A 26507-nucleotide genomic window follows, 5' to 3' on the forward strand; every position below is an offset into this window, starting at 1 on the left:
GTCAGTCACTCTGGGGCCACCTATCACCACTGTCTCTCAAATGCTAAAGCTAAGGGCCAGCTGCTCTTTAGCACAATGTTAACACTGTGCTTTTTCTTGGTGCAAAGTTCAGACAAAGATATGTTTATCACATTGATATCTTTATCGAAGTATGAAACGAAGAGATAAATCACAAGGCCACAAGCATACTGTTTTGTGAAGAATTATTTACATGCTTAATATGCATATAAATTATACATTTTGTCTTAAAATGCAAGAACTTAAGATACTGTTATAAAACAAACCTAACTTATTTTGCTCATTTATACTACCCTGGTTGGCTTGTAAGCAATTGAGTTTGTAAACCTAGCCCAGACTCCTCCTTTTAAAAATAATTAAGTTAAACCCAGAAAATTCAAATGGCTTGCCCTAGGCATCTGGCTGGTTTTGTTTTAGTTCAGCACTCACTCACTGAACACACAATCAACTGTGCTAGGCACTGTACGTATAAACAAGAAACACGAAAGAGGTACATAAATGGGTACTTGCTCCTAACAATAGTAAGGACAGGGACAGAGGTATGCACAGATGCTGCAGGAAAGAGAACAGGCACTCAATCAGTTCAGATAAGGAAATGATAACCAAGATGAGATTTAAAGGATGGTGAAGAGCTATCAAGGAGATGTGAGAGGAGCAGGAGATCGCAAGCAGGGCAGAGGGGGGACTCCGTGTACTCACTCTGTTCACGTTGGGAGAGCTAATGCTCCGCCGACTCAGCTTCCCTTTTCCTGTCAATTGCTCCCTCACTGCAACTTCCTGCCGGTCAGAAAACAGATGAAAACCATATTAGAGACATACCTCCAAAGCAATACTATCAAAAGCAAGCTAGGGGCTACCACCTGGACATATACATTCCAGTTCTGTAAATAATGGCTCTAACTTTATATGACAAATGACCCAATTACAATCACCGTGGAATACTCAGTTACACAGTTGACAGGCTACCTAGATCATTCTCTTCTTCATCTCCTGATGGCCCCCTGAAGCTGAGAAGTCAGTCCCAGGAGAAAGATTGTGAAAATTAGATCATTCACTTTAATTTTTCATTAGTATGTTTGGTTTTTAAAAAAGGTCTCAATACTGCCAGGTGAAATGAGATTTAGGGTTTCTCCGCGGACGGGGCTGACTGCTGGCATTTCTAGTGTTCCTTCCCGACACCACGCTAAGGCTGCAGCAAGCATGTCCAGGGCCCACTGTGCCTCATTACTGCAATTTCTGCAGCAACATTATCGCCCAGTATAAGACATTTTAAAGATAATTCTTTAGCCAGCAAGAGTTAAATATTATTTCCCATTACCTTAAGACAACTAGCTACCATTTAGTGTCCTGGAAAAGCAACTTTCCAAATGTAGCTTTTGTATCTTCAAAGATTAACCCGGCAAGGTTCAGCTAAATTAATATGCTCCACTTAAGCAGATGCTTCAAAAGTTTACGTGTAACGATACAGTGAATTGTGGAAAGTCAGACGTAGCATCAGGCTGGCTGGCACATGGCCACCAGCTCCGGGGCTGACCTGGCGAAGACGATCTAAGGTGAGAAGGTTCTCCACAGCCAGCACACTTCTCAGGTATTTTTCAATGTAAGCCTCTGAGTCAGCAGAAGCCGTGTTTTCAACATTAGCTGCCATTCTTGCTAATGTTTCTCGTTCCTCGGCTCCCTGGGCATCCTGGAGAACAGAAAGTTTTATAATAAAAGTGAGTACTTTGCAGAAGAAAACATTATAAAAGGTTCTTGATTTATACACATAGACATACACATACACACGCAGAGTACTAAACTAACAAATGGAATGTGTTCCAAAGTTTCATTTTAGTCAGTTCTGGAACCCCAAATGCCATTTCCCACAGAAATCTTGGTATAAATGGCAGTCAGGTCGCCTTGAAAAGCTAGTTAAACGCAGCATAGCTGAAACAGCACATTTGCAACAAAATCGTTCTCTGTGTCACTTCCATTGCAAACAAAATCATTACTGGTTAGAGAAAGGATTTGGTGGGCTAGCTGGAACCAGCACCACCACATTCTGGGAGCACAGAATGAGGAGCAAGAGAGAAGAATGAGGAGCTGGGGTGACAGCTAGATAAGGGTGGGATCCCAACAACCCTTGTAGGAGGCAGACATGGTACGGAAAATAGCGGCAGAAAGAAGGGCTGGATATCAGCTCTCTCACTGGGCAGCCCATCACACGCTATTTACTCTAGATGCACCAGCCTCTACCACTGGCCTCGATCCTCAACTCCAGAGTGGAGAGCCAGCCAAGAAAGAAGTATCTAGGCAAATTCTCACTGTGCTTTCTGGCAGAGCCCAGCCCTGCTGCTCTGACAGGGGCGGGCCATGCGTACAAATGAGATAATCACAGTCAGGGAGGCACTGTATTAATGCACTTAATTTTTTTTTTTTTTTTCTGAAGCTGGAAATGGGGAGAGACAGTCAGACAGATTCCCGCATGCGCCCGACCGGGATCCACCCGGCACGCCTACCAGGGGCTATGCTCTGCCCACCAGGGGGCAATGCTCTGCCCCTCCGGGGCGTTGCTCTGTGGTGACCAGAGCCACTCTAGCGCCTGGGGCAGAGGCCAAGGAGCCATCCCCAGCGCCTGGGCCATCTTTGCTCCAATGGAGCCTTGGCTGCAGGAGGGGAAGAGAGAGACAGAGAGGAAGGAGGGGGAGGGTGGAGAAGCAAATGGGCACTTCTCCTATGTGCCCTGGCCGGGAATTGAACCCGGGTCCCCCACACACCAGGCTGACGCTCTACCGCTGAGCCAACCGGCCAGGGCCTGCACTTAATTATTTCAAGCAAACTTAGTTCATAACAAATTATTCTGCTCAGGGAAAATCAGATACCTTATTTACTTGTGAATGTGTTATAATGTCAAAAACTACAAAGTATATATCTGCATGCTGTTGTACTGCATCTTAAGATGCTACCAACTTTAAGGGGGAAAAAACCCATCATTTTCTATACCTCTAAGGAGAAAAAGAATTCTGCCAATTAATTTTAAAATGTCATCAACTATAAGACACATTCTAACTTCAAAAATATTTTTTAATTTAAATAAGCATTAGAACAGATCAAATACGGAAGAATTTGGAAGATGGAAAACTTTTGATTCCTATAGTAATGTATCCGAGCCCTTTAATAATCCTGAAAAGAAGAAACCACCTTCATTTTACAGATGAGGAAAGAGGAAGGTCACATGATGAACAGACGAGGCCAGACTAGAACTTCAGTCTCCCGACTCCTGACAGAGCATGGGTTCTTTTTACCACTCAACACAGAATACTTTTTGGGGTTTGAAGGGAACAGGCATTGTCCTGATTTTCTAAAGGGGAAACCTAAGTTTTAAGAAACACGTATATCTCCATGTTACCCACACACCTATCAAGAGATAATACATTCCCATTATCTCAGGAAGTTCATTGATAGGCTTCAGTCAATCCCTAGCTTTCCTCAAGGCAACACAATTTCACTGACCATAGATGTTAAGAGTTTCACCTGTTTTAGAATTTCAAATAAATAAAATCATACTCTTTTGTGTCTAGCTTCTTTCACTCAACATAATTTTGAGATTCATTCATAGAGTTTATTTCTCTGTATGGCTGAGTAAGCTTCCACAGTATGGCGATACCACAATTTATTTATCCATTCATCTGCTGATGGATGTTTGAGTTGTTCCCAGTTTCAGGTTATTTTGAATTAAGCTGCTATGAATATTCCTGTGCAAGTCTATTTGTGTGTGTGTGACAGAGACAAAGAGACAGAGAGGAACATACAAGGACAGACAGAAAGGGAGAAAGATGAGAAGCATCAATTCTTCACTGCAGCACTTTAGTTGTTCATTGAATGCTTTCTCATATGTGCTTTGACTGGAGGGCTACAGCAGAGCCAGTGGCCCCTTGCTCAAGCCAGTGACCTTGGGCTTCAAATCAGTGATGATGGGGTCATGTCTATGATCCCACGTTCAAGCCAGTGACCCTGTACTTTAGCTAGTGAGCCCACTCAAGCCAAATGAGCCTGTGCTTAAGCTAGTGAACTCAGGGTTTCGAACCTGGGACCTCTGCATCTCAGTCTGATGCTCTAACCCAGGGGTCGGGAACCTTTTTGGCTGAGAAAGCCATGAACACCACATATTTTAAAATGTAATTCTGTGAGAGCCATACAACAACCCGTGTACATTATGCATTATCCAATAAAATTTGGTGTTGTCCTGGAGGACAGCTGTGATTGATTGGCTCCAGCCACCCGCAACCATGAACATGAGCGGTAGGAAATGAATGGATTGTAATACATGAGAATGTTTTATATTTTTAACGTTAGTATTTTTTTTATTAAAGATTTGTCTGCGAGCCAGATGCAGCCATCAAAAGAGCCACATCTGGCTTGTGAGCCATAGGTTCCCAAACCCCTGCTTTAACCACTCACCACCACCTGGTCAGGCTTCCTGTGAGAGTCTTTATGGACATATGCTCTTATTTCTCTTGCGTCAGGACTTAGAAGTGGAATTACTGGGTCATGGAGTGGGTATATATTTTCTAAAGTGGTTGTATCATTTATATCTCCATTAGCAATGAAAGCATTCTTAAGCTTTGAAAAAAAAATGTGACGATGTTTCTTGTTTCCCTCTGGCCTATGACCACTTCCTGCCACCCAGCCCTCATAGCTTCTGTGATATGGACACAAAAGGACCTTGCAGGGCTTTTCATGATGAAACCTACCAGCTCCTTAAGGGATCTTTGTTTTGTTCTGTTTTAAATAAACTAAGTGTAGTTCTTACACTGTAAGCTTTAAGTCTCACTTTTCCTTTGTCTTTACCATCAGGACTTGGTAATGTGACAATGACACCTGCCCACTGAGAGTTGTAGCTCATTGTTCAGAGGTAGCCCGATCACATGAGGCTAGTGTTCATCTTCCCCCCCACAGTCTTCCCTTTGAGAACCATATGACCTGAAGAATAAAAGCACTTTTAAAGAGGGTAAGAAAACTACAAGTGGGAGGAGTGGGGACAGAAAAATGAAAAGGGAAACATGAAGATGGCTCACTATAGCTGTCACTATAGTTGTTTCCCAACTGCATTCAAAGCATTCACAGGGCTAAGATCTGAAACAACTAGAAGAACATATAAAGCATTCAGATATAGAGAATAAACAGTAAGTCTCTAGTTAGACACATAAGTATACAAATAGTTATCTATTATAGACCCATAGTTTTGCAGGTAGTCTAACTCTGAAAACAGACTTAACATTTGTTCAGCAGGCTTCCAAATTAAATAGTTTAACAGTCAATATTTACTATGTTTAAGTCTAACAATTTGAAGATCCAGGAAAAAACAAGTTACTATTTGACATTATTTGAGAGGAAAAGAGTTTTGCAAAATAAGAAATCTAGATCAAAGCCCAGATATTAGGGAATCTTTTCACTCTTCCCAAAACTGATCCCTGTATTAAAATACATATTGTCCATCTATTGTTCAAATACTCAACAAAATCTAAAATCTATGAACAAATACTGAACCCACCAATAGAGAGAATGAAGCTGCTGTGAATGGCGTGGTTAGGAGGGTGTCACCCCCAGGGCTCGCATTCTGCCTCACTCCTGAGAAAGTGATCTGCACCCCAATACTCACTCTCACTTTTGGACAGTTAGTGTGGCAGAGGGACTGCTCTTCTTTCTTTTTGTCATAGAGCCTTTCTTTAGGCTCTTCATTTCTCCTATCCTGTTAGGAAGGCCTCCAATACCAGCAGCGTCAGGCCCAGGTAGATAAACCTAACTTGAGGATTAAATATTAGGAAGCGTGTATAGCTGGCATCCTTCAATAAGCTTCTGTCGGGGATATTTTAAGCACCATTTGTTTAATTTATGTGACTATCTCACTTAGTTCATAAAGAGAAATAATAATAATAAACAATAATCATAACTATAATAATAATAGCAATTACAATTTGTACACATTGTCTCATTTAATCCTTAAAGCAACCCTGTTTGGAAGGTATTACTAACCTCATCTGATAAATGAAAGAAATTAGAATCAGCATAACCTACCCAAGTTCACTTCACTTCACTAATAGGTGAAAGACAAGATTTCTGTTTGACTCCGAAATGAAACCCTAAATCTCCATGTTATGCTATGTTGCCTCCCTTTGAGGCTTATGTCTTTTTTAAAATTTCTCATTAAAGTATAGTTGACATACAGTACTATATTAGTTTCAGGTGTTCAACATAGTGATTTGATGTTTATAGAACTTACAATGTAATCACTACAATAAGTCTAGTAACCTTCTGTCACTATACAAAGTTATTATGACATTACTATTTTCTCTATGCTGTTCATTTAAATCCTTGTGACTTTATTTTATAACTGGAAGTCTGTGCCTCTTATTCCTTTTTACCTCTTATGAGTGAAAAGGTGTTGATTTGATTTTCAAAACAATTTCCTTCTTGAACAAAATACTAAAACCAGAACCTGTAAAAGCCACACATACATTTTACTGAGTCACGTTAAGATTAGGAAGTTCCATTAAAAATCTAGAGCATTCCCTACATATACACTTCCATCTAGTACATGCTCTTGGGCAGGTGATTTTTGCAGGAGTTAGCTTTTTACATGTTCATTTTTAGTAAATTTAAATTTTATCTGATCCTTCACCTCTGGAATATTGGAGACAATTTCAAAAGTCACTCCACAGCCAGGAATAGAACTTCGATGAGACATCTTTTTTAGGAGACTCTGGGCAAAACCCTGGAAAAACAAAATAGAAAATATGGTTTTCCACCTCAAAAACTGGGTTCACATTAACAGAGAAACTGCATAAAAGATATTGCATTCATTCCAATCACAAAGAAACAAAGTGTATTTGCAATATATGCAAGCTGAAATCCAAAATCCAAATCATTAAATACAGGTTTTATTTAATTTAATTTTTATTTATTTATTCATTTTTTAGAGAGGAGAGGGAGAGACAGAGAGAGAGAGGAGAGACAGAGAGAGAGAAGGGAGGAGGAGCTGGAAGCATCAACTCCCATATGTGCCTTGACCAGACAAGCCCAGGGTTTCAAACCGGTGACCTCAGCATTTCCAGGTCGACGTTTTATCCACTGCACCACCACAGGTCAGGCTAAATACAGGTTTTAAAAACAACTTCACCTTAGTGCACAATACCAATTTTAGGTGCCTAGGCATCTACATGTGTGCAATGGGTGACAGCTCCCAGACCCAACATATGGACCTGACCCCAACCTCTGAAAACTTATACTGGGCATCTGGTCCAACTTTGCTTAAAGGCTACAGAAATAAGGCCACTGACTTCTATATAATAAAATGACCTTCTAACTAAGATGTAAGCAAGGACTGGTGACTCTTACACTTTTTTTTTTTTTTTTAGCACGATGGACATCCTGTACCATGAATATTGACAAGTTCAGGCATTAAATTCTTGACTGAAGCAGGACCGTTATGAAGAATGATTTAAGAGTGCATGGTCATTGTTTATGCTGACTGTGCTCTTTGCACAGTCAAGAATTGAACTGTTGAATTAATGCATAGATGAGTCATTTGAAGCGCTGCTAAGACTGAATATCCTGTATAGGTTGAAGAGAGCAGGGATGAGGGCAGAATACAATTGGTGAATAAAGATAAGAATAAGAGAGAATATTAAACCAACACTGAACCGTTTCCCTCATGCAAAAGGGAAGCAGGAAATTGTGAAAACACCAAAGAAAATAGAAAAATCAGGCTGCTTGGTCTTAGAAATACATATTTTCACAAACCTACTAAATATTTTCACAAATTTACTGAATAATTTCTTTCCTAGTTAGTAATCTTCAGTTAATTTTTAAAAATATTTTGGCCTCTTAGAATGCAAAGGGTCGGGCCCGGTTAGTACTTGGATGGGAGAATGCGGGGCCACTTATTTCAGCCCCTCCCTCTGATGGGAGCCTTGCAGTGCTGAGCCGCTGCTGGCCACACTGCTCAGAGTGCAGCTGCAGCTTTCTGCTAACAGGTCGGGAGGGAGAGGGTTATCTTCCTTTCTTGATTTCTACTTCTATGGAATTACTGCAGCTGACCTGCATGTATCAGGGTCCTCAGGAAGTCCCTGTTCTTGCTATAAAGAAGTCATTTTTAGATGAAATATCTGAAATTGAGAGGCAAACTGCCATGCCCTAAAATACCATCATTTCATTCAGTATCGTGATACTATCAAATCATTTCAACTGGGGGGAATGCAAAATCTTGTTCTGACAACAACAAAAACAAAACAAAAAAACTTGGTGACACCACAATGCACACTTTCTGTTAAAAATTCTAAGGGGCTGGTACTGGGTCAGTCTCAGCTGTACCAGGGCAGTCTCAGTGCCCGGCAACCAGAATCCCTAGTTCTAAAATGGCAGATGTCACTTCAAAACCCTCCCCAGATACAGCGTGTCCTTTTCAGTCCCTTAAAGCCTTCAGAGGAAAGGGAGCCCGAGAGAAGAGGGAACCGCGGACTGGCCGCTATATCCACGGCTCACCCGACGACCTGGGCTTTATCGGTGTTGGACTGCCCAGCTAAAGAGCCACAATTCTACCAGCATTATCACCACTCTTCATTTCAAAGATTGGTATCAGTGTGACATTTAGAACTAAAGATTAATTTTTAGGGGTGAAGATCACATCTAGGACTCTGTCAACTGTGACTATGCTCTTTGAAATGAAAAGATCTGTTTTCATCTGTCCTGGTTTTAGTTAGTGTACTGAGAAGGCCTCCAAAGAGTGAGCACAGGCAGGGAGAAGAATCCCTAGAATCAACCGCCCAAATCCTATACTTGCAAAACCAGTAACAGAAATAGTTTATATCCACCTAGAAATGCTCTACCAAACCCCTTCACAGGGCACAGGGTAATCTAGCTGCAACTATGCTGACAGCAGAGCCTTGGCCTCTTCGGCACACCCTACCACATCATGGTGCTCCTCGAAGTCCCCACGCCTGCCACGTCCTCTCCATCCTCACTACCTGGGCACACGTGTTTCCTCCTCTCCACAGAACAGAGGGCAACTCCCTCCTCGTCTGTGAGAAAGCAGCTCCCACACTACCCTGCTCTCTGAAGACCTTCCAGGCTCCTCAGTCTCAACTCCCCCTGCTCGCATCTGCAAACTTCCAGCACATGCCGAGCACCAGCGTTGGGACACTGGCCCTTTAAGGACAGAGACTATTTCTTATCCATCTTTTACTGCAAGCTTGACAGAGTACACTTTCCAAACTTATGAATCAGAGAATTAGTAGCGATGACTGAGAGGAAAGAAAAGTATGGAAAGCACAGGGTAAGAAGCACAAACAGAGGCTAACTGCAGTGAATCTTTGATCCAGATAAAAAGTCAAAATCAAACAGCAAACTTCACCTTGACAGGGTTCTGTGGCACCAAAAAAAAAATGGCTGTAATTTATGAATATGCAGTAAGAAAGATTCAGTGTAACAGTTTAATACTGTCTAGGAGGAAGTAAGGATGACATATCTGGAACCGAAGCAAGCACAGGTACAGGACAGGAACAGTCCCCTTGAAAACAGAGCCTGATGGAACAGGAGGGCAGAGCGGTCATTCCATGGTGCTGCCCTCACATCGGACCCGTGCTTAAAGTCATTTCTTCAAGTAGGATTCATGACTCACCTGCCGGCCATGAACACTGACACAGATGCGTTTGCGTAAAACCAGCTGCATGTCAGCCGGATGGCTGAGCTGGACCGTCACCCGCACGATCAGGAACACTCGCTCGTCCACAGGGGTGCCCTTACTGAGCTGAGGACAACTGTGCACTGCAGAGTCCCAAGAGGCTTCAGCTCTCACCTGCAGGCAAGACAGAAAGAACATACTTTCCATCTCCCCCTAAAAACAAAAACCCCCACAAAGAAACGTCTTAGCTTGGGCTGCAATGGGACATGCTGGTCACAAGGATTCTATTCCACTCAGATACCTGCCCCGAGACCCTGCGGAGTATGAGGACGTGGCCTCAAGCACCCTAGCGGAAGTACAGAGCAAAATGTGCTTGGCTGGCTGGCTTTGAAATTTTAATTTTGATAAATGCTCAAATATAAAAAAATTTTTGCAAAATCAGTACAATAAACTGCTATGTATCTTTTGTCTATATTCATCAATTGTTAACATTTGTCTTATTTCCTTTCCCTCTTTCTCACAATATACACAAAGTATTATTATTATTATTTTGGCTGAATTGCTTTAGAGTGAGTTACAGATATATAATTCTACTTCCCTAAATACTTCAGCAATGATCGTCTAAGAGCAAGGGAATCCTCTAACTTAACCATAGGACAATTACCATACTCGGAAATTTAATATCAATATAATCCTATCATATAACATAGAGTCCATAGTCAAAATTTTCAATTGTCCCAATCCAGGATCCCAAACTACATTTAGTAGACCTTGTCCCATTACTCTAATCTGAAGTGGTTCCTCAGCCTTTCTCACTTGTGACCTGACTTACTAAAGAAGGGTGCAGGCCCTTGTTACACTGCGTTTATCTGATGGTTTCCCGACTACTCACCTCAGAGTTGCAGTGTCAGGATGACGTGTCTTTCAAAGCATCATTTATCAGCTTTCCTTCCTTAAACTATTTTATAATTTTTCTGATATCATCAAAATTTTAAAATGATCTCCGATTATATACCCATCACTTAGATTCAAACATTATTAGGATTTTGCCACACTGGCTTCATTGATTCTTTTTTTTTTTTAATTTTTTTTATTTTTTACAGAGACAGAGAGTGAGTCAGAGAGAGGGATAGACAGGGACAGACAGACAGGAACGGAGATGAGAAGCATCAATCATTAGTTTTTCATTGCGCGTTGCAACACCTTAGTTGTTCATTGATTGCTTTCTCACATGTGCCTTGACCGCGGGCCTTCAGCAGACCAAGTAACCCCTTGCTGGAGCCAGCGACCTTGGGTCCAAGCTGGTGAGCCTCGCTCAAACCAGATGAGCCCGCACTCAAGCTGGCGACCTCGGGGTCTCGAACCTGGGTCCTTCCGCATCCCAGTCCGATGCTCTATCTACTGCGCTACCACCAGGTCAGGCCTTTTTTTCCCTTTTTAAAAAGTCTTTACTAGACTGACCAGGCAGTGGCGCAGTGGAGAGCCTCGACCTGGGACACCAAAGACCCAGGTTCAAAACCTCAAGGCCGCTGGCTTAAGTGTGGGCTCATCCGGCTTGAGCACAGGATCACCAGTTTGAGCATGGGATCATAGACAGGACCCCATGGTCTCTGGCTTGAGCCCACAGATCACTGGCTTGAGCCCAAGGTCACTAGCTTCAGCAAGGGGTCACTGGCATGGCTGGAGCCTCCTGGTCAAGACACATATGAGAAAGCAATCAATGAACAACTAAGAAGTCGCAACAAAGAGTTGATGCTTCTCATCTCTCTCCCTTTCTGTCTCTCTCTTTCTCTCTAACAAAACAACAAAAAATACTAAAAAATTTCTAAACAAGTCCCAAGCATAGTGTCATTTTACCTTTCACTTCAGCAGCATCTCCCTAGAGAGCAGGCCACTGCTGACCTGAACTATGAATCCTAACAGACAGCCTTCACCAGGAGAGAAAGTAAAATGGTGAGTGGATGTAATCTAATGGTCCACTCCTGGAATTCCTAATAAAAAGTTTTCATTTCCGTTTTGTGAGAAATGCAAGCACTGACGGAACCACCTTGCTGACTGTTTCAAAAGGCTGATGTAAAGGTTAGAGAAACTACTTTCCATCCAATCCTCCCGAGTTATGCTTTATTTACCTCCCCATCATGCTGTTTTACAATCTGCAGTTCAAAGAACTCGTCCTCTTCTTCCCCAGTGAGGGTAGCATCCCATCCACCAGCTTCTGGGTCATCAAGATTATCCTGAGAGCTGAAATCATCAGCTAAAAGCAAACGAGTTCCATTAAGTATGAAGATCATTTTAAAGGATAACCCCTACAAGTTAAATTTCAATGTGCTTACTATTAAACTTCTTCTGCCTCAAATTTCATTTCTTTTGGCTCTAAAATATTACGTGACACAGATGATGACCATTAAACAGTTCACAGATTCTGTTTTTATGCCTTATTTTGCATGAAAGGCAACTGAAGCCAAAAGGTTTAAAAACCAAGAGGTTACTCAAGGTTAGTCCATAAATGTTAATGATAAGATTAAAACCCAAATTCTCTATCTTTAATGCACTGAATAAATGAGACACAATAGTGATTCCAATTACCTGACAGTTAAATTCAACAAAAGAATCAATTAGCTACATGAACTAGAAACTGGAGGGTTGTCCCATGGTCCTTTGATTACTCAGTTCCAAGCCTGGCCCTCCCAAATTCCTGTTCATTATAAGCTTCTGAGTAGGTATCAAAAGTATCTTTTTAGGCGCTGGCCAGGTGGCTCAGTCAGTTAAAGTGTTGTCCCAACACACCAAGGTTATGGGTTTGATCCCTGGTCAGGGTACAAAGGAGGAGTAACTAATGAATGCATAAATAAGTGGAACAACAAAAATTGATGTTTTTCTCTAAAATAATTTTTCTTTTTTAATTTTCAGTGAGAGGAGGGAAGGCAGAGACAGAATTCCGCATATGGCCAGGCTTGGATCCACCCGGCAAGCCCACTGGGGGGTGATGCTCTGCCTATCTGGGGCCTGTGCTCTGTTTGCAGTTTTTTAGTACCTGAGGTGAAGGCCATGGAGCCATCCTCAGCGCCTGGGGCCAACTCGCTCTGAGATTTGGCTGCAGGAGGGGAGGAGAAGAGAGAGGCAGAAAGAGAGAGAGAGAGAGAGAAGCTAGAGGGGGAGGGGTGGAGAAGCAAAAGGGCATTTCTCTTGTGTGCCCTGACCAGAAATCAAACCCAGGACATCCACATGCCAGGCTGACACTTTACCACTGAGCCAACTGGCCAGCACCAGAAAATACATTTTTTTTTTAAAGTATCTTTTTTAGTATGTGAGCTTGGGTAGACCAAGAATGCTCATAAGGCTAGACAAGGTCCTAATCATGTCTAGGACTAGCCATACAAACAAGTCTTCTCTAGGTTTAGTTTTTTCCATTTTCTTATCATCTCTCTCTTTCTCTCTCTTTCTCTCTCTCTCTCTCTCTCTCTCACACACACACACACACACACACACACACACACACACACATCTCATCTAGCCAGGAATCCAATATAAGACTAGGCCAGAGTCACCCTCAGACTTTTTTTTATTTTTTTTATTTTGACATTTGATTGTGCTGTATACCCCTCCTGCAAAGTTAAATGGTCTTCTGTCACCTTCTATCTGGTTTTCTTTGTGCCCCTCCCCTCCCCTAACCCCTCTCTCCTTCTTCACCCCATCCCCCCACCCCCAACCCCCCGCCCCTGTTGCCATCACATTCTTGTTCATCTCATTTTTATGTCCCTTCTATGTATGGATTCATCTTAGTTTTTTTTTCTGATTTACATATTTCACTCCGTATAATGTTATCAAGGTCCATCCATGTTATTGTAAATGATCCGATGTCATCATTTCTTATGGCTGAGTAGTATTCCATAGTATATATGTACCAAAGTTTTTTAATCCACTCGTCCTCTGATGGACACTTGGGCTGTTTCCAGATCTTCGCTATTGTGAACAATGCTGCCACAAACATGCGGGTGCATTTCTCCTTTTCGAGCCGTTCTATGGTGTCCTTGGGGTATATTCCTAAAAGTGGGATAGCTGGGTCAAAAGGCAGTTCGATTTTCAGTTTTTTGAGGAATCTCCATACTGTTTTCCACAGTGGCTGCACCAGTCTGCATTCCCACCAGCAGTGCAGGAGGGTTCCCTTTTCTCCACATCCTCGCCAGCACTTATTCTGTGTTGTTTTGTTGATAAGCGCCATTCTGACTGGTGTGGGGTGATATCTCATTGTGGTTTTAATTTGCATTTCTCTAATGATCAGTGATGTTGAGCATTTTTTCATATGCCTATTGGCCATCTGTATGTCCTCTTTGGAGAAGTGTCTATTCATCTCTTTTGCCCATTTTTGGATTGGGTTGTTTGTCTTCCTGGTGTTGAGTTTTACAAGTTCTTTATAAATTTTGGTTATTAACCCCTTATCAGACATATTGTCAAATATGTTCTCCCATTGTGTAGTTTGTCTTTTTATTCTGTTCTTGTTGTCTTTAGCTGTGCAAAAGCTTTTTAGTTTGATATAGTCCCATTTGTTTATCCTGTCTTTTATTTCACTTCCCCGTGGAGATAAATCAGCAAATATATTGCTCCGAGAGATGTCGGAGAGCTTACTGCCTATGTTTTCTTCTAAGATGCTTATGGTTTCACGGCCTACATTCAAGTCTTTTATCCATTTTGAGTTTATTTTTGTGAGTGGTGTAAGCTGGTGATCTAGTTTCATTTTTTTGCAGGTAGCTGTCCAATTTTCCCAACACCATTTGTTAAAGAGGCTGTCTTTACTCCATTGTATTTCCTTACCTCCTTTGTCAAATATCAGTTGTCCATAGAACTGTGGGTTTATTTCTGGGTTCTCTGTTCTGTTCCATTGATCTATATGCCTGTTCTTATGCCAGTACCAGGCTGTTTTGAGTACAATGGCCTTGTAGTATAACTTGATATCAGGAAGTGTGATACCTCCCACTTTATTCTTCTTTTTTAAGATTGCTGAGGCTATTCGTGTCCTTTTTGGGTTCCATATAAATTTTTGGAATATGTGTTCTATATCTTTAAAGTATGTCATTGGTATTTTAATTGGTATTGCATTGAATTTATAAATTGCTCTGGGTAATATAGACATTTTAATGATGTTTATTCTTCCTAACCATGAGCACGGTATATGCTTCCACTTGTTTGTATCTTCCTTGATTTCTTTTATCAATGTTTTGTAATTTTCCGAGTACAAGTCTTTAGTCTCCTTGGTTAAGTTTACTCCTAGGTACTTTATTTTTTTGCTTGTAATTGTGAAGGGGATTGTTTCCTTAATTTCTCTTTCTGACTGTTCATTGTTGGTGTATAAAAATGCTTCTGATTTCTGAGTATTGATTTTATATCCTGCCACTTTGCTGAATTTATTTATCAGGTCCAGTAGTTTTTTGACTGAGACTTTAGGGTTTTCTATATATAATATCATATCATCTGCAAATAATGATAGTTTTACTTCTTCTTTTCCAACTTGAATGCCTTTTATTTCTTCTTCTTGTCTGACTGCTGTGGCTAGGACTTCCAGGACTATGTTAAATAAGAGTGGTGAAAGGGGGCACCCCTGCCTTGTTCCTGATCTTAAGGGTATTGCTTTTAATTTTTGCCCATTGAGTATGATGTTGGCTGTGGGTTTCTCATAGATGGCTTTTATCATGTTGAGGTATGTTCCCTGTATTCCTACTTTGCTGAGAGTTTTGATCATGAATGGGTGCTGGATTTTATCAAATGCTTTTTCTGCATCTATTGAAATTATCATATGGTTTTTCTCCTTCTTTTTGTTTATGTGATGAATCACATTGATTGATTTACGAATATTGTACCAGCCTTGCCTCCCCAGAATAAATCCCACTTGATCATGGTGTATGATTTTTTCCATATATTGTTGGATCCGGTTTGCTAATAATTTGTTGAGGATTTTAGCATCTATATTCATCAGAGATATTGGCCTATAATTTTCTTTCTTTGTGTTGTCTTTGTCACCCTCAGACTTTAAGGCTCAAGAGAACAAGGTAAGACAGAGTGCTGTGGCAATATATTAAAACTGCATCATCAGGACAGACAGTAGAAGTGGCTAAGTATTCTTCCTAACTCTGTGTGTATGAAAATCTTCCATGTGTCTAAATAAGCTAAGGGACATAAGATACTAAAAATCTCAGCCATTATAACTCATTTCCAGCTAGGTGAAGAAAACCGTCGTGGACATCTAATCTTTCCCATAAAGAATAATTAATTTTCATATAAAATACAATAGTTCTTCTGCACATATTTTAGAAATTTAACTTTTCATTTATTTTTAGCTCTTTAATCTACATTTCATTTTATTTTCTCTCCTCAGATAGAGTATATGTAAAATGTAGTCACATCCAAAATATTTTCATGACAAAAAAGTCAGAAAAAAAAGACACATTAAAAAATAGGCAATGTTTGCCTGACCAGGTGGAGGCCCCAGGTTCGAAACCCCAAGGTCGCCAGCTTGAGCACAGGCTCATCTGGTTTGAGCAAGGCTCACTAGCTTGAGCCCAAGGTCTCTGGCTCGAGCAAGGGGTCACTCGGTCTGCTGTAGCCCCCAGTCAAGGCACATATGAGAAAGCAATCAATGAACAACTAGGGTGCTGCAACAAAGAATTAATGTTTATCATCTCTCTCCCTTCTGGTTTGTCTGTCCCTATATGTCCCTCTCTCTGTCCCCGACACACACACACACATACACACACACACACTACACTACACACACACACACACCACACACCACACACACACACACACACACACACACACACACAAAGGCAATGTAGGTACTAAAACTGAGAAATTTATTAGGTAATGCTAAAAAAACACCAGATTTAAAAAAAAGAAAAAAAAACAGGCTATATAAGCAATCACTAATTATTAGTCCTTTCCAGAGAGAAGCATTTTCCTAAGAACTAAAGAAGAAAATATTAAACATTCCTACCTTCCTAAACTGAAGAAAGAACAAAGCATAGAGCAGTGAGGGTTGCAGAATGAAATGTGAAAACATCTCACGATGAAACATACCTATTACTGCTACAGAATAATATTCTCACAGAAAACTCATTCTTGGGCAAGTATCAGCGTCCTCCCCACACAGTAAATGAACCCTAGCCTTAGGCTCACAGAATTGCCTAACGGCATGCTTTGTTAGAACCTAAGTGTTATGGGGACACATTCGTCAGAGGCAAGCCTTTAGAAAGGAATGGTAACTTACCATTTAAGTCAAGAAATATAACAGGAATGTGTGTTTCCATCCCAGGAACCGGGGTCCTAAAATATAATGAACAATTAGCACCTCAAATACAGCAGACAATCTCAACAGAATGTACCTTGTGACACAGCCATAGCACACAGTCAGAGCTGTGATAGGTCAACCCAATAAAAGTCTGCTGTAGGGTGTGCAGTAATCTCACAAAGAGATGCCACAGAGACTTGGCTGTAAGTGCTGCTTCCTTCCACTGGTGCTCTCGGGTATAATGACCATACTTGTGAAACGAGAACTTGACCTTCTAAGACACATTATGCCTGTTTATAATTGAAGTTCCCTTGTTTAAAGTTACTTTCTTATAAAATTATATACCTATGGGCCCCATATGCCTTAATTTACTATTTTTAATTTCTATAAAGTGGCACAGAAATTGGCTGACAGCATAGTTTTAGCAAGTACCAAAACCAAAAACTCCTAGAGATGCAATTTTATGATGACCGAATGGTCTTTTAAGAGAATGACCCAAGTAATTAACATACTAACTATTTTTTTAAATGCAAAGTGCACTGGTACTAAATATTGATTTAGATTCTCAGAAATCTTAATTATTTGAGCCAATAATAATATTATTTAATAAAAGTTTTAGGCCATAGTTATTCCAACTCATGAAAAAACTCTAACACTTCCTTTAACAACTTTTTCCCCATAGGCTATAATGAGTCTTTTATTAATTAAAGCACAGGCAAAATTCACACAGAAAGCAGTCAGCTCAGAGAGTATTTAGAACTTCAGGAAACACGTGGTGGCGTTCATACCATTCCGCTGGGGCCCCTGGAATCCCACTGCCAGCAGAGGGGACCATGACTGCATTCCTTTCCTCGGTGAGAGTCAACCTCATCTCTAGAAGCTGGGCTTCCCGGTCAGCATCATCCTCTGTTTTATCTAGAACAATAGGAAGGAGGAACAAATAAGGTTATCTCACTCACTACTCACATGTTTGTCCTGTGTAGTGACAGGATTTGTCTATACAGAAATTGGTTGATGAAGGTTCACTAGAAACTTATGAGTTCCCTAAGTCATGATAAAAAAAAAATTTATGATACAAAACTATAAGCTAAGAAGTTGGTGCACTCTTACAAAGGTCATCCACGGGTCAGCGGAGACCCAAGTGGAAGAGCACCAGAGTGACCTCTCCCAGAGCCAGAGGATTCAAGTGCTTTTGGACAAGAAATCAAAAAAATGTTAGCATTTTCCTTAAGTTATTTTTGAGGGACAATATTTGTGTACTGTATTTTCTCTTTCTTTGTTGGGGGTGGGGGACACCAATGCAAAGACATTACGACAATTAGAGAAGTGTTCTTTTGGAAGGATATGACACAAACAACATTCCTGTGCTCTTGCCATCCTGTAACTGATGTGTTCATCTACATTTAATTTATGTGCCTGCAAATGGGGATTAATTATGCTCTGATCTGGGGGGAGGGAAATATTCAACTTGCTTTTCCTACCATGTTTACTGACAAGCTTTTGCAGTTGTTGATCTAAGTACTCCTGACGTTTTGTTAATGCATTTAGCCATTTTCTACGTAGTCTCTCTAAATCCCGATCCTGGAAAAAAACAGGAAAATGATATAAATATAACGTGTAAACAAGCTATCTGACACTGATGCTCTATCTTACCTTGCTCTAATGTGCTTCAAAAATGTTAAGCATTATATACTAATATTTTTATTACCACCACTAGTTGACTCCGACCATTATTCAGAACAGAAACTTTCAAAAACTAAAGCATCATTGTTCTACTGTAAGACTTTCTGAAAGGCCATTCTCTGATATCCAGAACCAGTTTTCTTCTATTGGCTCAAAGTAGAGAACCCCAAGCACTCGCAACTCAGATATTCTACGGTCTTTATGCTGGATAAAAATCACAAATACTACTCAATAATCCTCATGTATTTATATTCCTTAGAACCATCATAAAAAATTCTTCAAAGTTTTTCACTACAGCCTTCAACCTGTCTCACTGCTCTCTACAAACAATATGTAAATGCTTCTTTCCCTTGTTTTGGTGGGGAGAGGGGAGGGGTCACCATCAACAAACAACTCCACCTATCAACACCTGACTGTATATCAATCTCACCTCATTTCCTTTTGTAATAAAGTTACAAGACTGGGTAGATCAGTGGAATGCTGTGGATATAGTGTGTATCTGGATTTCATTAAGGTACTTAACCAAATAGCTCATGACATTCTTGTGGACAGATGGAGAAATGTACACTGAATCTACTTGAATGAAATCAGAAATGACTGAAATATCACATCCAAAGAACAGTGATTAATGAAATAAAGTCAGCTTAAAAGAAATCTCTATATTGCTGTGCCATAGAACTTTGTATTTAACCCTCTCTGGTACAGTATTTTTATCAGTGACTTACATAGGAAGGGGCAGACACTTTTATCAAATTAGAATGATGCAAAACCAGGACAGTGACTACACTGGATGATATAATCAGGATCCAAAGAGCTCTGAGAGTCCCAATAAGACTAACGAGATAAAACTTAACAGACACAAACAAAATCTTGCAGATTAGGAAAAGGGGAGGGGCAGGAGGAGAGACAAAACCAAACCTTAACTCCATGAAGTGGGGAAGAAAGACCCGACTTAAAATAAGTATATTGGGGCGTGGCTTGACTGGAGATCAGTGTGACACAGCTCTTATAGGGAAAGGAGTGGGCAGCTCCACGCAAGGACAGAAAACACAAGCAAGAGAATCTGAAGAAATAGATAGGAAGGAAACCTGGATGGAGAGCTCCAGGTTTGGAAAAGGTTGATGGTCACAAATGATTTCCTGCAGTAAACAGATTCTACAGTCTACGACTTTGTAGTCTATGACACACCCATTGTTCCCTACCCTGTTTTGAGAAAAAGCAATATTTGAATCAAAATTAATTGTGTAATTATTAAATAACAGTATAGCAAGACTCAGGAATGGGTAATTTTGTACTTTTATCAAGCTTATTTGATGAGGCTAACAGGTGCTTCATTACCTGGTAGCTGTCCATGTCCTCTTCTTCCTCCTAAAAGAAGAAAATACATTATGTGAAACCAAAACAATTATCCAAGAATCAGGCTATGCTAAACAATCAGAACCTTTTCTCATATTTCTTATATTTTAATTTAACAAACATACTGCTTCATCTCCCACCCACACTCACTTCACTCTTGCTCTTACAGGTTTCAGGAAGTTGGAGTAAAATCTTGAGCTTCTCATAGGAAGATGAAGAGCACACATTTGACCTTTTCGGGGACCTGTACAATGCTTTCCCTGCTGGGTTTAGAGTCCCACCCCCCCAGGGGAAATCAAACACCTGCTGGCAAACAGTCTTCCCAAGCCAGTAGGGGGTTTCTGCAGAGGGGTGATGATGGGGAGGTTAATCACTAGTAGGCACTGAGGAGTTTATGGAGATTTGAGATGTTTTATTAACCCTCAGTTTGCCATGTACCAGGGCAAAACCAACAGTCTGGTACAAATACAATACAATTTTTTTAAAAAGGACAACACAAGAAATATTGAAAGAATTATTCACGGAAGGCAATTTTCTGACAGGTTCCCAGAGACTCTCCTGTCTGGTTGGGACTTTCAACACAAACGTAACAGGCACAGAAACTTACATGGGAGATCTCATGAGTCTTGGGGGATCTGAGTGCTCTAACTTTTACACATCCAATGCCAACAGACAATATACATTCCTCCATCAGTGGTAACGTCCCAGATTCCTGCACAGTCTTCACTTCTACCTGTACTCGCCGGGACTGTCCCTGTATAACAGACAAATTAGGAGTTTCTTAAAAATCAGTTTGATTCATAAAAATTTGATTTAGAGAGACCTCTATAGGCTGATGTTGGGAAAAGCATTTAAATTGGAGATACTATCTCATTAGATCTTAAAATGTTAAAATAGTAAACTACAAATTGAAAAACTAATCACCAAAAATTACCTACCTTATAAGCAAGTAGAAAGACACAGAAATATGTAATTTACATATTTTTCAACAAAAAGAAATATTAAAAGAAAACATTCTAACAAAAGAAACCCAAATAGCTAGACAATAAAAACTGTTTAGCCTACTAATAATCAAATAATTACAAACTAAGATTAGCATGATACACACTTGCTAAACAGTCAATTACCTTTTAAAAAGGCAATTTCCAATATTGCCCAAAGTAATTGCACACACAATTGGTGGGGATATAAATTGATATAAAGTTTTCTACAGAGCAATTTGCTTTAAAAATATAAATTTTCCTTGACGCAGCAATTCAACTTCCTAGGAATCTCTTCTAAGTAAATAATCATGTAGGTATATAAAGAATCATAAACCAAAACATTAAGAATAACAAAAAACTAGTTACAAATTAAATAAATAATATTGGTAACTGCTTAAACTTTAGTATACATAGTAAAATATTACAGTCATTTAAATATGGCTGTAGAAAAATATACATGATATGTTCAAGTTAAAGAGTTGGGGGAAAGATGTTAACTAGCCGTTTTTAAAAAGGGCAGATGATCAAACTCAGCATATGTGATATGATCTACTTTAAAAAATAAGCAGAGTAGCCTAATCAGTTGGTGATGCGGAGGGTAGAGCATTGGACTGGGACTCAGAGGACCCAGATTCAAAACCCTGAGGTCACCGATTTGAGTCCAGGCTCACCAACTTGAGCACGAAGTCACTGGCTTGAGCGTAGAATCACAGACATGACTCTATGGTCTCTGGCTTGAAGCCCAAGGTTGCTGGCTTGAGCAAGGGGTCACTTGCTCTGCTGTAGCCCCCTGGTGAAGGCATATATGAGAAAGCAATCAATGAACAACTAAGGAGCCACAACAAAGAATTGATGCTTCTCATCTCTCTCCCTTCCTGCCTGTATGTCCTATCTGTCTCTTGCTCTGCCTGTCACAAAAAAAAAAAAAAAAAAAAAAAAGAAGAGGAAGAAGAAGAAAAGAAAGCACAGAAGAAATAAGAACAATTACTACCATCCTGAATTCCTTGCTCTAATCCTAAAATAATACAATTTTAAACCAAGCTACAAAATAAAGAACTGGTCAAAGAGAACCTATGCTTTCCTTAAGCACATTTTCAGAACACTGACTCTGTATATTTATAATGAAGCAATATATTTCTTAAAATTCCCAGTATTCCCAAATTACTGACTTCAATGCTGGTTTACAAATCTAGAATTATAAAACATAATTTGAAAAATGTATTTTGAATATATAATTTCAAGTCAGTAACTCTTCCTCACTTCCATCGGATTTTTATTCCCAAGAGCTTTGCATTATCAGCGACATCCACTAAGGCAATGACTGACCCTGTCTAGCTAGATTTGAAAAGATGGGTTACAGATGTCTTTTGATTTAATATTTTCCAAAGACTGTGCAGATATTTTGTGAAACAAATGTCTCAGAAAAGATTTTTTTTTTTTTTTTTTTTTTTTTCCTTTTTCATTTTTTTGAAGCTGGAAACGGGGAGAGACAGTCAGACAGATTCCCGCATGCGCCCGACCGGGATCCACCCGGCACGCCCACCAGGGGCGACGCTCTGCCCACCAGGGGGCGATGCTCTGCCCATCCTGGGTGTCGCCATGTTGCGACCAGAGCCACTCTAGTGCCTGGGGCAGAGGCCACAGAGCCATCCCCAGCGCCCGGGCCTTCTTTGCTCCAATGGAGCCTCGGCTGCGGGAGGGGAAGAGAGAGACAGAGAGGAAAGCGCGGCGGAGGGGTGGAGAAGCAAATGGGCGCTTCTCCTGTGTGCCCTGGCCGGGAATCGAACCCGGGTCCTCCGCACGCTAGGCCGACGCTCTACCGCTGAGCCAACCGGCCAGGGCAGAAAAGATTTTAATTGTCTAAAATAGTTTAGTCATTTCAATTAGCTACCTTTTATTTGCCTTAGTCAGAAAGTGATCAATTTTAAACGTGTGCCAAATGTGAAAGGTAAAGTACAAATACTTTGGGGAAGATTCAAGATAACGAGAGGGAAGAAAAGGAAGGAAAGATCCAGGAATGGCTAAACGTCCCATATAAAAAACTTTGATCAGTAGACATAAACTACTAGATTGACTTCTTGTAACTGCTGACATTTGACCATTCTCAACTATAAAACCAGCAATTTCATGTTAACCTAATCAGTTTTCCTCTGCCATTTTCCTGTTCAAGAATAACAGGTTCCAATTTTGAAATATATTAAATTCAATAAGCCTCCCACCCAAGGTTCTTTATGAACTAGCTGCCACATGCTTCTGTAACCTCTTCTGTTCCTGCTTCCCAGCTCTTCCCACATGTGACTATTTACCTAAACTTGCCAAATGCCAACCTCCTAGCTTTATTCTTTATTCTTGCACACATCCTTCAACAAGTCTTTCCTGATAAACCCAACATATCTTTAAGGTTGTCAGAAGTATAACAAATACTCAAGTTCAATTTATACTAAACCATAGAAAATTATCTGGTCTTGCCTCCCAGGAGATGAATTTCTAAGGCATCTAAAAAAGATATATATAGTTTTAACAGAAGTTCAGAAAAAGATATTCTTCACACCCTTAAGAATCTACTTTATGTGCATACTTCATGCTATAATTTACACTACCTTCCTTTTGCTTTTAGTTTCTTGACTATACATGAATGAGTTTGCTAAAATTCATTTGCTCGTCAGAGAATAAGTACTTATCTTCATCCTCCTACTAAAACATTCAGGAACTTAAATATTTAAGCAAACTTTGTTTTTCCTTTAACCTTTTCTCATATTTTGCTGTGAATGATTTAAACATTCATTTCCTAGGGCTGTTCTATTATTTGACTATGGTTCTAAAGTATGGAAACTATTATAGGATGCTATAGTTTACTAAATGTTGAATTAATGTAAAGCATGGCAGAAAGAGATCATTTGCTAACCTGCCACAGAAACTCTATGAAGATCCTCCCTGCCATCGTTAGTTGGCAGCACAATTCCCAGCTTACAATCTGCCTGGGGTCAAGTGACGGTCCCACACATGTCAATGCTGTATTGATTTCTGGCAGGATTCATGTCTACCTAGCAACATTTACTTAACCCTCCCATGGTACCATCAAAAACACTTGGTCTTTGTCCTTAGTTCCTGGCAGACAGTTCCTAAAACTCTTGGAACTATATACCTGAGTGACAAAAGTTATAGGCACATATTAAAAGATGCAACTTTTAATCTGGCTACTCTTGGCAGGCCCCCAGATATCTTCAAGAGGGGGGATGCTCATCAAAAGACCAAGCCTTGTTTAGAAGCTGGAACTTTCAGCCTCCCTCTCAAGGAGAGAGGAGGAGGGGCTGGAGACTGTGTTGCCAATGGCCAATGCTGCCATGAATCATGCCTACATAAACAGAACATCCATAAAAACTCATAGAATATCAGTTTAGAGTGCTTCCTGGTTGATGAACAAATCTAGGTGCGAGGAGGGTGCACACCCGGAGAGGTCACAGAAGCTCCTCACCCCTCATCCCATACCTTGTCCACACAGCTCTCCCATTTGGCTGTTCCCGCCTTGCATCCTTTATAATAAACTGGTAACAGTATGTAATAGGCTTTCCCGAGTTTTGTGAGTCATTCTAGCAAATTATCAAACCTGAGAAGAGTTGTGGGAAACCCCAACCTTGTAGCCAAGTCAAATAAAAGGTGGGGGGGGGGACCTGGAAACCCAATACTTGTATCTGGGATCTGAAGTGAGAACAGTCTTGTGACTGAGTCTGTGCCCCTAAACCTGTGAAGTCTGAGCTAACTCCAGCAGTTAAGGTCTAAACTGAACTGAATTGTAGAACACCCACTTTGTGTCTGCAGAGAACTGGTTGGTGTCAGGAGGGAAAAACACTTCTGACCTCCCATGACCAAGCACTGTGCTTCATACACAGTATCTCTAATCTTCACACCAATTCCACAAAGTTGGTATTATCACCACCTCCATCCACTTCCCACCTGAGAAAAGGTTCTGAGGGTTACAGGACTCGCACACAGATGCACAACTAAGCCTTGGGAGACCCAGAGCTGCACCCCAGCATGTTAGACCCTGGAGGTTTGTTCTTTCTGCCATGTCACTTAATATTATAATGCTGCTTGATATGTTTGCTATATTTTGTACAATTCAATTCTAAGTTGTTCTTTTAAGTTCCTCTTTTTTACTTAAAGCTAACAAAAGCTGGTTTTAAAATATTATAAATAGAAATATATTTTTTTCTTCTTTTTCCAAGTGAGAGGAAGGGAAATAGAGAGACAGACTCCCACATGCATCCCAACCAGGATCCACCTGGCAACTCCCATCTGGGGTTTTGTTTGCAACCAAGCTATTTTTAGCATCTGAGGTGGAAGCTCACAGAGCCATCCTCAGCACCTGGGCCAAGGCACTTGAATCAAACAAGTCATGGCTGTGGGAGGGGAAGAAAGACAGAGAGAGAGAGAGAGAGAGAGAGAGAGAGAGACAGAGAGAGAGAGAGAGAGAGAGAAGGGGGAGGGTGGAGAATCACCCTTCTTCTCCTGTGTGCCCTGACTGACAATCGAACCCAGGACATCCACATACCAGACCAATGATCTACCACTGAGCTAACTGGCCAGGGCCTGAAATATTTTTTAAAATGAAAGAAAATATACATCAATAGGAGATGATTTTAATACAAGAAATGGAGTTGGCTAATCTAGCTTTCATTATCATTGACATTTGTCTAAAGGAATCCAATAGTAAGCTTTATGATACCAAAGAATTTAATGTGAACAGTTAGAATACGTTACCTGCCGGAGTTGGAAGATTCCTCCTGTAGGCACGTCCTTTGCAGAAACTACTTCTACAGGGCAGTATTCACCATTCTCATTCTGTTCCAAGATTTGAACCCAGAATTCCATTTTCCTGGTGACTTCACTCCATCTAGGAAATAGGTGAAGTTCTTGGAAAATCATACATTTCTATTTTAATACAGGTAGCTTAGGCTCTTACATGAGAATTAATAATGATAATGACCTACAAGAATAACTCAATAGAATGATCTGTAGTTCAATGAGTAATATACAACTACACATTAGCAAATATAATTAGAGTTAAACAAACAGCATCAGAACTAAAACTACACTTTCAGATATCATTTCTATAGCTCACTACCAGAGGAGTTTATCTGAATGTGTAGAGCGCCAAAACTAGAAATGGCTCCTGTATTTCCTTAAGGTATGGTAATTACAACTCTATTTCAAAGGGATTGTTTAAAAATCTAAACACTGTAACCAGCTGGAGATAAAGGTAGTGCTGTATGCTTCAGTGACTTCACAAGTATCTTTGCTTAAGTCAAAAAGAGTATCAGAAAGAAAGCTCAACATCTAATTACTATCTGTCAAAACCTTCTAAAGGAAAACAGAGAAAATATGGTTCTCACTTATAATGATGAAAAGTATAACTTTATGTACTTTTAGCCATTTCCTTTTAACTCTTCTTTTTAAAGTCCTGGTCAAAAAATAAGACTGCCTCCTCCCATTACTGATACCACCTGAAAAGAACTTTGAACTA

General features: G+C 40.3%; 1 protein-coding gene across 2 annotated transcripts in view; it reads right to left on the reverse strand.

The window, feature by feature from the left end:
• The window catches only part of KIF13B (kinesin family member 13B), a 244088-nt gene that overhangs the window by 58236 nt on the left and 159345 nt on the right, over positions 1-26507 (reverse strand). For both annotated transcript variants that reach the window (XM_066278635.1, XM_066278644.1), the window contains 11 exons: positions 25745-25877; positions 20608-20754; positions 19983-20012; positions 18443-18542; positions 17750-17876; positions 16941-16996; positions 11809-11933; positions 9677-9853; positions 6680-6772; positions 1553-1705; positions 718-795 (listed from right to left, as the gene is read on the reverse strand). In XM_066278635.1, coding sequence (XP_066134732.1) covers positions 718-795; positions 1553-1705; positions 6680-6772; positions 9677-9853; positions 11809-11933; positions 16941-16996; positions 17750-17876; positions 18443-18542; positions 19983-20012; positions 20608-20754; positions 25745-25877 — 1219 coding nt within the window. The remainder of the gene's footprint in view (positions 1-717; positions 796-1552; positions 1706-6679; positions 6773-9676; positions 9854-11808; positions 11934-16940; positions 16997-17749; positions 17877-18442; positions 18543-19982; positions 20013-20607; positions 20755-25744; positions 25878-26507) is intronic.

Source organism: Saccopteryx bilineata, chromosome 1 (genome assembly GCF_036850765.1).
Source record: "Saccopteryx bilineata isolate mSacBil1 chromosome 1, mSacBil1_pri_phased_curated, whole genome shotgun sequence".
Taxonomy (NCBI): Eukaryota; Metazoa; Chordata; class Mammalia; order Chiroptera; family Emballonuridae; genus Saccopteryx; species Saccopteryx bilineata.